This window comes from Amphiura filiformis, chromosome 6 (assembly GCF_039555335.1).
Source record: "Amphiura filiformis chromosome 6, Afil_fr2py, whole genome shotgun sequence".
NCBI classification, from domain to species: domain Eukaryota; kingdom Metazoa; phylum Echinodermata; class Ophiuroidea; order Amphilepidida; family Amphiuridae; genus Amphiura; species Amphiura filiformis.
In genome coordinates, this window is record NC_092633.1 from 18,243,935 (window position 1) to 18,258,861 (window position 14,927).

At 36.7% G+C, this 14,927-nt stretch overlaps 1 protein-coding gene across 1 annotated transcript in view; it reads right to left on the reverse strand.

Annotated features, from left to right (window-relative positions):
• Positions 1 to 14,927, reverse strand: part of LOC140155088 (ADP-ribosyl cyclase/cyclic ADP-ribose hydrolase-like) — a 24,141-nt gene continuing 9,214 nt past the window's right edge. The window contains exons 3-11 of the mRNA XM_072177787.1: positions 14,679 to 14,814; positions 13,638 to 13,702; positions 12,796 to 12,958; positions 12,394 to 12,470; positions 11,273 to 11,368; positions 10,228 to 10,314; positions 9,293 to 9,366; positions 8,427 to 8,535; positions 1 to 3,859 (exon numbers count right to left, since the gene is read on the reverse strand). Coding sequence (XP_072033888.1) covers positions 3,817 to 3,859; positions 8,427 to 8,535; positions 9,293 to 9,366; positions 10,228 to 10,314; positions 11,273 to 11,368; positions 12,394 to 12,470; positions 12,796 to 12,958; positions 13,638 to 13,702; positions 14,679 to 14,814 — 850 coding nt within the window. The 3' untranslated portion in view covers positions 1 to 3,816. The remainder of the gene's footprint in view (positions 3,860 to 8,426; positions 8,536 to 9,292; positions 9,367 to 10,227; positions 10,315 to 11,272; positions 11,369 to 12,393; positions 12,471 to 12,795; positions 12,959 to 13,637; positions 13,703 to 14,678; positions 14,815 to 14,927) is intronic.

Sequence of the window (14,927 nt, forward strand, 5' to 3'; positions counted from 1 at the left end):
TTATTGTTTCACAATAGTTTATTGTTACATTATTATTATAGCATCTGAAACATGTATCAACAACGATTGATGACATTTTAGAGAGCAGCCCAGCAAACACAAAACGTTTCACAGAAAATGTTTACAGGTCGGGTATGTATAAAGGGCAGGCCTACAAAACGTTTTTAAAATAACATCTGTTGAGATGCAGGTACCTGCTTACACGGAGTAGGGCCTAACAATCCAGATATATAATCCGCCATTTAAATGCTATTAAAACATTTCGACCAAAACACGTTTATAACGTTTTAAAACATTGTGTTTGCTGGGAGTATGCTCAATGAGCATAAGCATTGCCCATGCTTCAAACCCATTATAACTTATAAGGCTTATACACTCTAAAACAACGTGGTCAAAATGTTAACCCCCTAACATGGTCATTTTAAAATGACCTAAGTGTAGTCATTTTGGGGTCAGTTTCTTTATCGTCCTTATTAGCACCCCCATTAATCATATGCCCTCAAACATAGATTTTGACCCATCATAATTTAAACCCTGTTGAGGGTACTTTTGAGCGCAATTTGGGGTCAAATAGATGACCATGTTTGTGGGGTTAAATTCTACCTTTTATATAGTCTGTGCATAGTTGACTCAGGAAATGGGGTCAAAAATGACACTTTTGGGGTCTAATTTTGACCTCGTAGTTTTAAGTGTACAATTAATAGGCTACAATAAAAAAGTGTACAGTAACATCAGACGGAATTACACACCAAATATTACACTTGTAAAACTGATAGGATAGCACAATATATCAAACAGTACAAAATTTAAACAATAGTGATAACAATAAAAGTACTGATATTGGTAATACACTTCAGACGAACATTTTGATATTTCAATATAAGAATATACGATTTATGACAAAATATATTGCATCAAAAGAAAGTCCTGTCTTTTTTTCAATTATAGAGGCAGTCTATATTTCATTGCAAAATCAGAATCTTGACTCAGTCATACAGTGGTCAAGATTGAAAATTGCTCATTATTGAGACTGCCTCGCCAAATTAATAAAAGTTAAAAATTTCAAAACCACAGTTCCAAGTTCTGTGTATTTTTATTAGGTATGATTATAGTGCGTTATAAAAAATCCATGACTTCAAAGACCACGATCATTCTGGTCCGCAGCGAAAATAGAAAATGGTTTTAGTGTTATTTTCCCAATTCATAAACCATTTTAATGCAACTTCAGAAAAGAGTGCACGTTTTTTCCTCAAAAGCCCCGTTAACACGCAAGAGCATACACTGCCAAAACGTGGGTTAAAATTTTTAACCAACAGGATTACCAGGTGAACCACATAATTGTTGGTTACAATTTTTAACCAACAAGTTTAAACTTCTGATGACATGGGTTAAAAAGTTTAAACTTGTTGGTAAAAATTTTAACCAACGTTTGTGGTGTCACCTGGTAACTCTGTTGGTTAAACATTTTAACCCACGTTTTGGCAGTGCAGATAATTTATACTGAATGATATAACACGGAAAACGTTGTATATGTCCCTTCCTGAAAATATTTTCTTTAGAAAAAAGGTCATGTAATTTTACGTTAAAAAGCAATAGTTGATACAAAAATATACCATGAGAATACAACAGATCAAAAATATATCAAAACAAAATCAAAATAATAAAGACTGGGATATCCGACCAGGAATCGAACTCACAACCTTCAGAAGCAAAATCAAACACCTAGCTGACTGTGCCAACAAAGTCAAGAAATATTTGTGTGTTTTGGGGTCATTTTGCTACACAATAGTGATTTTTACACATCTTTACCAAAACAGCATTGTAATCTATTTAGTACATATTTATTTTAAACTAGGGTACCCCAAAAACTGCCTCAAGCTTTGGAATCTATGAAATGTGCTTGATAACTATCTATAGAAAAATGACAAAACTTATTCAAAATTGGTTGTTACTGAGCATTTTTTCCTTAAAACAGCAGGGATGCAAGTTTTCCTGCTTATGCAGGAATTCCTGCTTTCATGCAGTCCAAATTCCCGCACTTTTTATTATTTTCAGCCCGCTTTTGAGGCTTTTGGCCCAGATTCGGGCTTTTCCCTTCAGGTCAGCTTGCTTCCCTGAAACACCAAAATATGTCCATTTTGGTACAAAGTTATTACACTTTTATACAGATATTTTGCTCTACATATTTTGTTGCAATCTGGCAAGCCTTCAAAAGTTCCTCTTAAAATGTGTTGCCAACAAACAAAATGTTATTTCGCGTAGTTTTTAGGTCATTGTATCCAAATTTAGATATTTTACGCAATACAGATCAATCAATTTATACACCTTAAAATGTCAAATTCATGAGCTTTGGAATCAAGAGAAACTACCCAATAAAATATGTCTTCTTTTGATAAAGTGACAAAAAGATTCACAAATGGGTCGTGCAGTGCCTATTTTCCTTTAAAACACCGTAATTTGGTGATTTTTACTAATTTCAGTTTTAATGTACAGTAGGCGTATATACAAACTGTATTGGTTACCGTACTCTCTGAACCGAAGTCCAAGAGGGTTGTATCAGATCTCTGATGTATGCTGCAGTACAAAAATTCACTTTTATAACATTTACATTTCGCAGTTTGATATTTGGATTTACATCTACGTTACATAAGACTCTGGAACTGATGGAACTGCTGATGGAATCATTGATGACCACACCATCTCCAGATAGTCATTCATTCCAGTCCATCCACTAGTCGCTAGTGCTATATAGGTATCGACATGATCGAGGAACCGACTGTTTGTATTTGCCAAACCCTTGGCTTTAGTTACAGCAAGCAACATGTAATTTTTCAAGATCTTTCTGACCACTCTCAAGTATAAGCCATGTTGGTCATGATAAATATCCTTTTGAAGATTTGTAACATACAACATCCATACAAAGATCTGCAAAAGAACAGCTTGACTTCCTTGAAGGGCTTATCCTTTACTATCCCGGCAATAATGAGTGAAATGGATGTTATATGCCAAGGCTTGCTTGTGGTACACTCTGGCCAGTTTGATGAACAAGAGTGGTCATGATTTCTTTCGGTGTTCAGTTACCATGGTTACTACCAAGCACTTGCATAGGCCTACCATTGATACCTCAACATCTCGCTTTCTTCCTTTTGGAAATGTAGCAACAAGGGGGAACATTGGTGTCTCTCACACTGTGGTGTCTCTTAATCTGTTGGAAACATCATTGTAATATAAATTGCGTATGGGTCCACATCCTCGTGTGAACAGACCTTAAATCCTGGAGCTTTCCTGTTGTCGAAGACTGAGCCTTCTGATGATCCTCAAACCGCCTATACATTACTGTTATGACATATTCACGAATACAAGTTGTTGCCATACTTGTAGAAGTGAAACAATATTCCATGCTCTATGATCTTTTTGTGTTCTTTCGTAGGAATATCTAGCACTTCCCATTCCTTTTGCTTGTGCTTTGATTGACTGGCTGTTTGATATATGCATCCGAAGAGCAGGAACACCTCGGCATATTCATTGAATGTGCCAGTGATACAGTTTCTGTGAAGTTCCACGTGTCTGAATTTGCCGTAAATTAAGTCACAAGTCCTTTGACTGTGTCTGGAATTGGGTACAAAGGGGGATATGTCCTGAGACAAAATAGTCAGAATATCTGATTTTGTACTTTGAGTCAAGTAGCCAACATTATCTTCCTTCTTCATTAAAGCTTACAACCGAGACCAACATGTTTGTCCCAAATCTTAAAAATTTAATTGAATATGTTCAAGAAATCGTGCATTTTGACAGTAATTATATCATTATTTTCCATCAAGTAGGTATCATCAATTGAGAATCGTCAAGTCTTGTCAGCCTGTAAAATACAAAAACAAAACAACAACAACAACAACAACAAAAATCTTCGGACAAGATTTGGAATCTTCAATGTGTTCAAGAACATTTTTGGAAAAAAAAATGGTTTTAAAGGGCAAATATGAAACGAAACTTGTTAGGAATCACTTACTAAGACAAGAAGGCAAATGGTTTAGGACAAACAAAAACTCAAGACATCTTGGAAGCAACTAAACACGTGAAATGGAATTGGGCAGGGCACATCATATCAGTAGAAGAACAGAAAACAGATGGACAGCAGCCATTAACTGCATGGAGACCTACGGTGGGCAGGAAAAACCGGGAAAGACAATGCAAGAGATGGAGAGATTAGATAGACTAATACTGCATGAAGTAAATTGGTCAACAAGGCTGTACTAGAGACTACGCAGCGGAAACATGCTGAGGCACTTCGTCCAGCAGTGGACTAACAAAGGCTGATGATGCATGATGTTATTTTATTGCGGTCACATTTTGTCACGTTTTAACATTTAGGTGGTGTTCTAGGTTTGAACATCCAGTGTTCAATAGTGGAACAGACCTAGAAGAACACCTTGAACACTGCCGTTCATATTTGGAACACCACCTTGAACACTGCCGTTCAAATTTGAACACCAGTGTTCAATAGTGGAACATATTACGGTGTTCAAGAACTGTTACAAAAAAGGTATTATCAGGCGTCCAAAAATGTTAGAGTTAGGAATCTGCATGCTGGGTTTCTGCAACTTTGCTACGGAGAAGATTCCCTTTGGTTAGGGCCTATATTGGGCTATTCCAGTTGAAATCGGCTATTTCAAGAAAGACATGACCTCACTCAAGGGGTGCGAATTTCAATTGGAGTCACCCATTTAGCGGGCCATTTAGGTATTAACTAAATTTAAAATACATATATTCCCTTCCATAGGGGCTGTATGAATTTCAACTGGAATAACTCATTGCAGTGCAGGCTACTATATCTATCACATGTGAGTACACGTGGTCTAGCAAAGTTTGCCATGGTTTATACATAGATTTATACATAGATTTATACTATCAAAGACTGCCTAAAGCCAGCATTTGTACAAAAAACAAAATGAGTGTTTTTAAGGATAAAATTGCCAGTAACAACCTCTTCTGGATAATTTTTCTCACTTTTTTTTACTTCTATTCCCTTGATTCCAAAACTTAATTTAAAACAAATATGACCTAAAGTAAATTACAATGCTTATATTGTAAAAGATGTGTAAACTTACAATTCTTGGGCGAAATGACCCATAAACTACTGAATTGTTTTTTTTTTGGCAACACCCTATTCCATACAGAGTCGTATAGACGAATCCAACTTCACGCATTCCTACTCCTCAGTGGCAGCCATAGCCGCGACGGGGACCCAGCTATCTCACCTAAAATGTGATATGATGCGGCCTTAAAGGGTATTTTAAACTGCATTCTATCACCCGTGTTACACGTAGACAAAAGAATAATGACAGTTTACAACACAGAAAAGAATCTAACATCGAATTTTAAGCGGGTTTAATCCACCCAATTGGGCACTCACAACACCTGTTTAGTGCAATATGCGGGGAACCAAATATGGACGACCAAATCCTGACCATGACTTGGCTCGTTGGATTCGTCTATATTGGGATGAAGTTCCGAAGAATTGCCAACATGTAATACAAAAATACCGACAACATGTTTAATTTGATCCAATGGCCATCCATCTATTGATCGTCATTTTCACGATGGATAAATGGGTCGGATCCTGAGCCACGTCTAAATAGACAAGATAAAAATGAAAAACTAAACAAAATAAATAAATGATGAATAAATAAAGAACTTGAGTTTATCTTCAAGTTGCTTGATCAGGAATATGAAAATATTACCATTTTCGTTTTTGTCATACGTCTATATTTTGCGTGTTGCGGTTTTAGCGTAAGTGTTAGCAAATTTCACGTCAAATGTGTTTGTGTACAGGTGTAGGGATAATTATTATGGATAAATATGCAACTATTGTTAATGGCATAGGCCTACTAAGCTATTAATTTGCTCATTCGTAAAATCGTTAAAATCATCAAAAATCAATTTTTTGCCACTTTAGCTCTGTTAGTATAAGATGTGCTATTAGGCCCTATATAAGCCGTGTACTAAAGACAAGATAATAGCTCTACTTAAAGGAAGTGTCCGGCAATCACAACATTATGTCTTATATGTTAGAAAAATAATTATCAAGCACGAATGACATAGTTTTATTTAAAACAAAGTCATATTAACCATAAAAACTAATAAAAACAGCCATCTCTTAAAGGGGCATTTCGTGATCCACAGCCTCATCCCCCACTTTTCTCAAAAAAGTTGAGATTTTTATATCACTGGAAACCTCTGGCTACATAATGTTTATGTACAAAATATTTCTTGCAGATTAATTCGTTTTGCAAAGATATCGTGAAATTTGAATTTCGTTCTGGTGCACCAGAACGAAATTACAACGCATTGTCTATGGAGCAGTGTAATACACATAATCATGCATAACTCGCAAATGCAAAATCGGAATCAACTGAAATTTTGGGAATAGGCTTTTTTCGTGGATATGTACTGAAAAATGTCATAAAAAGAGGATGCTAGGATCACGAAATACTCCTTTAACACGCGATATTCAAAATTCCCGCGCCGAAATTGTCCAGAGCAATGACGTACTAATAATTCAATGAAGCCTGACGACAATGAGCACAAATAACCATGACGTCATTGCTCTAGAAAATTTCGGCGCGGGAATTTTGAATATCGCGTTTGAGAGATTGCTGTTTTTATTCGTTTTTATGTTAATATGAGTTTGTTTTAAATAAAACCATAGTGTGATTCGTGCTTGATAATTATTTTTCCAACATATAAGACATAATGTTGTGATTGCCGGACACTTCCTTTAAGTAGAGGAATCAGCTGCATGCATGTATTTGAATGGGGCTTCAACTTTGTCAAGCTGTTTTCCTTGTTTTTGTTTGTTTTTGCCAAATTATTTCAAATATCTAATGACAATTTTAATGACTTACCTTTTATTTTAAGGTTAAGGCAAATATACACAATTTTATTTTTTTAACACTTTTGCTAGAGAGGATCACTGAATGGGCATTTAAATGGCAAGGTTATTTTGAACATTGGAATAGAATGAACATAATAATGGTTTCACTGGGTTTTTTTTCATGTTTTTAATTCATTCTATCAAATCCATTTTTGGTAACATAAATTAGTAACAGATACATACTGTAAGTAGTTTCATGCTGCTACGCAGCACTTCATCAGACCGGCAACCTTGCTTCTTCCTTCCTGAAGTTCCTATACGTTGGCGGTGCTAGAAGCTGGTCGACAATATTCGGGAAGAAATAGTTCCCGTCATCTCTATTCATGGCGTTTCAGGATGAAATTGTAACGAAGGTATGTGACCATAAAGGGATTTGATAGTAGGCCTTTGAATTCCAATCAAACAGTTTTTAATTGACAATCCATTGAACCTAATACCCGGGCCTATACAACATATAAATCGTTTCAGTGTCACTGTTTTGACAAGAATTCCATTCCTGCAGTGAATAATAATCTATATAGGCTATAGTACAGCAAAAGATAATCTCAAAAACGCCGAAAAGACTGAAGACCAGAGGTCCGAACAAACCTTATCATATGAGCGGAAAATCGCGGTGGAGAACCCAAACACCCATAAAAGCGAATGAAATGGACTTTTACTTTTAAAGGCCTATCGACGTCTTGCGCGGAGGGTTTAATGTTGTACGGGGGACACTCACTAAAAATGGGTGACGGGCATGTGTGGCCATATAGACCCCTTTCTTCAACTCCCTCTCACCCAATTACCCCGTTTTTTGTTTTCCTGTCACCAAAAGACCCCTTTTTTTCAAAACTTTTGGGGAAATTTCTGATTATTTCCCACTGAATGACCCTGTTTTTTCATTATTTTTAAAAATTTTGTATCAACTTTTAGATTTTAATCCAAAAATTTCCCAGTCTCTTGAATGAGCCCTCTTTTTGGTAAGATTTCCCCCAGTCTCATGGAAAGACCCCCTTTTTGGAGGCCTTCTCACTCTTTTTCGGTGTCTACGCCCGGGGTCTACGCTCTCACCGAAAGACCCCTAGAACTGCTGTCCGCACATCCCCGTCACTTTGAGTACCCCCTCCCCCTCCCGGGGATGGTGCATCAGACGTAACAGCTCATTTACCGTAGCGTCTACCCCCCTTCTCCGCTGCGGGAAAAGAAGAGGAATAAAGCCTCAAACAAAGATGATCATTTAGCGAAAAGAACAGCAGACAAAAAAAATAGCTGCGAAGAACGGAAAATGCGACGTCTATCGCAACGGCAAATGCCCACAAAAACCTGGACGTTTGTTGCTGTGTAAACCGCGGCGGAAATATCTGTTATACGATTGTCGCAATGGCATGTATTATAGGATGTGTATACAGGCAAAACATGGAAGTATTCTAGCCTTTTCTGGCCCTTTTGTAGCTCTGAAAGACACTGGCTTGGTGAGTATTTTCATTGCCTGCATGTAGACCTATTTATCTACCTTTTGCAAGATTGCACAAGTAATATTGCTACTACGATGATTAAAATCAGAATTACTCCTCCCAGTACTGCTCCAACTATAATGGTTTCTTCTTTGGCGCGTTGCGACTCTATGGAAAGAAAATTGACAGATGAAATTATCAATGCATGTCCAATGTCAAGAGATCTTCCAACTTCATCGTCGTCATTATTATCGTCATCCTCGCTGTAACGGTCAATTGCTATCATCACCATCATCATCATCGTCATCGTCATCATCATCATCATCATTATCGTCGTCGTCCCTAACATCATCATCATTTAATGTAATTTGGGGTCATTGTTGTCTTCATTGCTGCCATCGTTGTCATCATCATCATAACCATCATCATCGTCATCATCACCATCATCATCATCATCATCATCATCATCATCATCAGCAGCAGCAGCATCATCACCACATCGTCGTCATCATCAATGGGCTATTCCATTTAAAATCCACACTACCCCTGTGGAAGATTTTGGAAATATCTTCCACAGGGGAGTATGAATTTTAAATGGAATGAACACATTCATTTCAGCTCCATTTGCATTTCATACACCCTCTGAGAAAGATTCAACCTGAATTAATCTCGCACTATTAAAGGGAGGGTGAGTTTCAAGTGGAGCTGCTAAATTCCATTTGAAATTCATACTCCCCCTGTGGAAGATATTTCCAAAATCTTCCACAGGGGAGTGTGAATTTTAAATGAAATAGCCCAATATTTTCATCATTGACATCGTCATCACTAAAGAGACAGAGGCCTAATTTTGAAACAAATTTTGTGTTTTCAATTGACTGACAGATAATTAGCTTTATGTCTCTACTGTTCGTAAACTAATTCATACCTTGTTTATCGCCTCTACATGCTTTGTATTCCAGAGGATTTTCTAGTGTTGTACATTGGATGTACCGAAATTCACTGAAAGTGAAAAAAAAAGATGTGTTATAGGCCTACTCACTAGAGAATGAATTTGGAGAAAACCTTCTGATAATTACAAACACTTGCTGAGCAGCAAGACCTTCCCTTTAAGCTTTTAATCCGATAAGCTGATTATCTATTTGTTTTCATGAATTGGAAGACATTCTTTGATGTATTACTGAGCTCAATCATCTGAAGTTACTGGAGCGTGAGTCACCCAGGCTGGTGGCTCAGCATAGTATTTTATTAACAGAAGGATTTCTCTAAATTCGTTTCCTAATGTGCATATTATATACTAGTACATACAGCAAATAATAGCGTTCGATATATTTTTGATACTTTCATATAAAACGATAAACGATATTGCAATGAAAACATATTATCTCGTTTATATAATTTCTTGAAGAGGGTTTAACAAAATTTAAGGTGCTTCAAGCACATAGATACATTTTAGCCAAATTGATATTAATCTTTTAAATACCCAACTTTATATTGCATATTTGCGAATTAGACTGATAATGGAAATTTACAAAATTATTTAATGGTGTTAATTCAAATTTATATTTTAATAAACATACCGTATGCAACTATAAACAAAAGAGGCAAAATTATTTTTGGTGCCAACCGTAATATTTTCGAACATGATAGATGTCACAAAGGCCAAATATGTAGGGAAAATACACTTAATCAATGTATGAAATTAAAAAAAAGGGCAGTGATTTATAGTGCGCTACGCACAGGCGCAACGCCTAGACGTTGATCCACAAGCCTCAGCAGTCAGCACACTTTACAGGTTGTCGCTGACCACTACGGCCCCAAATTATTGACTCTCGTTGTTACCCATTATATTTGAATACTCACAGAGGATCGTAGGTACAAATCCATGGTAATCCAGCTACGTCGAGACGTCTTTCCAATTCTTTAATAGATCCCTTTCCACACTTTTCACTGTAAATGGAAAAAGTTTAAAGTGGTGAGTGATTGGCTAGATAATCGATGGAATGATTAATCGATTAATTTGTTAACTGATTAATCGAGGGAGTGATGTTCATTGTCAATCTCATCAAGATAGATTTGACACTGAATTATTTCCAGTGATGCTAACTAATGTTTTTAAACGAATGTTTGAAGACGTAAAATCAATAATATGTTATGTAGAATGTCTAAAGGAATTATCAATTTTACGTCATCAAACAGTCGTTAGACCTTAAGGGTATACGAGGTATTGTTGGTCGAAGCAGCCAAATAAAATCGATTTTCATTATCTGAATCAATATATTATTGAAAAATAACACTTTGGTGTTTTGCAAAAGAATCATATACTTTGAAAACTTGCTTAATTTAGTGTTGTTAATGAGTTATGTGGGTTTTACAAAAGTGTTGTTGTTTCTCTGAGTCCTCTTCACAACATAACTCAAGAACCACAGGCCCTACAAAAGTATATCTGTGATATTTGAATTCTTCAACACGCTCGCTATGAATTGAGCAATGCAATTTTTGCTAAAGCTCACTACCATTCGCAAGATGCTGTGAACTACTTTTTTCTGCTGCTTCGACCAACAATACATCGTATACCCTTAAATATTACTGGAAATAGAGTGGAAATTGATTGAATAACGAAGACATGTATACATCGAATACTCTACATCCACTAAACAGTCTGTAGCGGCCCTAACGGATCTCCGTTGTTCCTTGTTCGATTTTAGATTGTCAAAAATGAGGTGTCAAATTACAAGGAGGCATCTTCTGTAACAAAATGTACCGGTATACTTGGTTTTTTTGTTTTATTGAACGAATTATGAACAATGGTGACTTATAAAACAGATTAATTACTGGTGTTAGGGTGTATCATCATCCCAGAGAAGATGTATAATTACACCTTCTCTGATCATCCAAAGACACTTACCCTTCCTCTGTTGACGTAATATCTGGCACCAACAAGATCTCTACCATGGTAACTGTGTCTGGGTTTAAATTTGGTAGTTCAACGGTAGCGAACACGCTGTATGAAATAATAAAACAGTTTTATTCATGTTGTCAGGCTTGTGAGTTTACACCAACGAACTGTAGCATCTATTCATCTATTGTTTCCGATTCGAGCGCTGACATATTGGAAAATGTTACCAATCAATATTCATGAGAGTGTACATTCAACGTCCTGTTTTCGAAATTGGGTGACTTGTGTTTGGCAGGTAGAATACATCTGACTGGGTGTTTTAATTACGTAACGCACAAAGGTTTCGGCATCATTGAATGGCTGCCTAGTGCTGTTAGGTGTTTAGTTTCCATAATAAAAATTATTAGCTTCTTTATTCATTCCTTTCTTATACCTTTAGGGGCCTATAGTATCACTCACGTACTCTACTTCTCCCTCTCTCCCCTTCCCTCTCCCTTCTTTCTTTCTTTTTATTTTTGTCTCCCTCCCCTCCTCCCCACCCACTCGATCGCCCATCCGCTTCTCTTTTCACCCCTCCCTCCTGCGCTCCCTCACATTCCCCCGGCTTTTATAATTGATATTCCATTATTTAAAAAAAAATACTTACATGAATAGAAGCATGATAATGAAATATACTGCGAAATAGTTAATTGATAGAAAGTAACACAGCTAGACATGGACCTATTATACCTGGCAGCCACGCCATGTTGTTACTACATAGTAATCGATCAGCAGCTGTATTCAGTATTTTAAAATGATGCGCCTCAAATATGGTGGGTAATAAATAACTACATCAACGGCTAAAGTGTGCTTTATTGTGCCTGCGACGGCTCTGTCACTTATGTGGGCTGTGTGATAACAAAAGGTACCACTTGCGCAAGTGGGCGCTTTCACATGACTTTCTTTTGTCTTGAACAAATTAATGTTATACCACTTGCTGAGTAGCTTGTCGGTAAATCAAATCAGCACAAAGGAACAATGCGTTACGTAATCACCTCCATTCTTATTTCAACCTCCCTGGTTTACACAAAGAAACGATACAACAAAAAAGAGTCTTCACAGAAGTAGTTTATCTCAGGTTTTATGTTTACCTTGTGTTCCTGAAAGCTCCACCGTCTCTGTGTGCATTTAATGCTACAGATACTTTTCCTGTCGCTTGTCTCGAAAACTGTCGAATTTGATGAAAAATATACAAATAAAGCGTTCTAGATAATAATAATCATTAATCACATTGTTTGGTTTCAAAAGTTTATTCACAAATCTTGTTTGTAAGAACATCATACCAAACGAAAAAAACATTATCATAGCGGTTGTATGTAATCATTCTTTAACACAAGTTGAGTATACTTGAACTACAGCAGATGGGCTGATAATTTATTAGCCTAGTCTACGGCTGACAAATTTTTATACGAGCAGTATAATAGTGATAAAAAAAAAGAACTTGACATTTCTATAATCTGAGTGCATATACAATCATATATGTTTAAAGTTACCTCTCTTGACGCGGCTTGCCAGAATCTAAAAGATGTCTCGTTTTCGCATGCACCCCATTCTGGACATTTTTCGTAATTGATTCCATCTACACTGGCTGGGTCATCGTCACCACACCATACTAGCTGATTGGCCATATATCCTGGTAGAGATTCTTCCAGTATCCTAAATTTTGAATATTCATTTTTAATACAGCGCAATATACGTCAATTTATAACCATCTTAGAGACGCACCATTTTGAAAAACAAACAAACAAAACAAAACAACAACAACTTCCGCCACTACATGAGCAAAAAAACCCAAAAAACAAGAATCAAATAAAAAAAAACACCCGGGCAATACCTAGTGTAACGGGGAAAAAATCGGCTGCGAATTTTGTGTGTGTTTTTGTTTTTGTTGTTGTTATTTTGCCCTACCTCAACTCCCCCAAGTCAAATGGTGTGTTCCTTATATCAACATTATTTTTTGCGAGGATAACAAGAGTGTGGAAAGTCTACATTACTCGTATCATAATTATATTGTGCTGTGCCGGGTCAGTATCTTACCATGCTTACGTGTATCGTGTCAAAACAAGCATAGCAATAAAACATTCATGTCCTTTTGTAAAATTCTACTGATCTTCAATTTAACTAACGATGTATTAATTGATTTGATTGATTCTATTTTAATTTATCTATTTTATAATTAATATAATTTTATTTACCCTGACATGAATAGTTACGCGTGAGTTATCGAACTTACGTGTAACTTTCTTATACAGGCCTATTCAGAAATCTTTAGCTCTGATTATTTGTGGGGTAATTTTGACCGGGAATTTTGATATTTGAAATTTGCAACCCTTACCTGTATTGCATGGAAACTCGTGCTACATTTAAAGCAGCATCTAACAAGCCTGACCAGAAAAGCGTCTGTATAACATGATTGAATTGAAAATAAGAAATGAGACCATTATTTCCTAAATGATGACCCATATAGTATATTTCACTGCAAATACATACTTAATTCACTGCAAATATCGGGCCCGTATAAGATTTACTAGAATGTATTGGAATAGACATGTCTTTAACAACAGAACACCTAACATTTAGAAACCCGTGTCTTAGCTGACATAAGTAAGTCATGTTCAAATAGAAGACATAAAATCAAGACGTGTCTCAAACTGGCTTCGCGCGACACGTCTTACATTTTCGACATGTTTTGCATCGAGACATGACTAATGATGACTTGTGTGAAATGTCGTGAGTATAGAGACGTGATTTTGTTTCTTTCTGGAGAAGTGTCTCATAACTGCATGCATGGTCATGTCTAAAATGCAAGACACCATTGCTAAGACGCACTTTTTATAATGTGCGGGTTTATGCGTATCTGCCTCAACCTTCCTAGTCTTACTATTTGTTGGATATTCATACTATCAAATTCATTTTTGGTGACATACCTAACAGTTTCATGCTGCTACGCAGCACTTCATCAGACTGGCAACCTTGCTTCTAGGCTTTCCTGAAGTTGCTGCCGGAGGCGGGGCTAGAAGCTGGTCGAAAATATTGGTAAGAAATAGTTCCCCTCGTCTCTGTTCATGGTGTTTCGTCCTCGTTTCCTGATCCGAATTGCCTCTCTAATCTGTCTTTTGTTCCTGTTAGCCTCCCTTGATCTGACATTTTCGACCAGCTTCTAACGCCGCCTCTGGCAGCAACTTCAGGAAAGAAGAAGCAAGGTTGCCAGTCTGATGAAGTGCTGCGTAGCAGCATGAAACTGTATAAACAAGGTAGGCCTATGTCACCAAAAATGGATTTGATAGTCATGATAGTATGAATTTCCATCAAATAGTATTTATGAACAATCCAGATGAACCTAATACATCAACTTCCTAGTCTTAAATTAACATACCTGGTCATCTGGTGTTATCGGTACAGCCATGGTGAGAACATCATCGTAGACATCCGCAGATGTATTACACGGGTTCTGGTGCTGAAACGCCCCTAGAAATTCAATCCATATTGCCGTGCAATTAATAACTTTTGGTCTGAAAACAAAACACAACAAATGATTTGCTGTTATATACTATTTTCATGTTCTCATTTTGACTAAGACGATTTATACGGTTCTGCCAAAAATGCACTATATTTATTTTCAAAT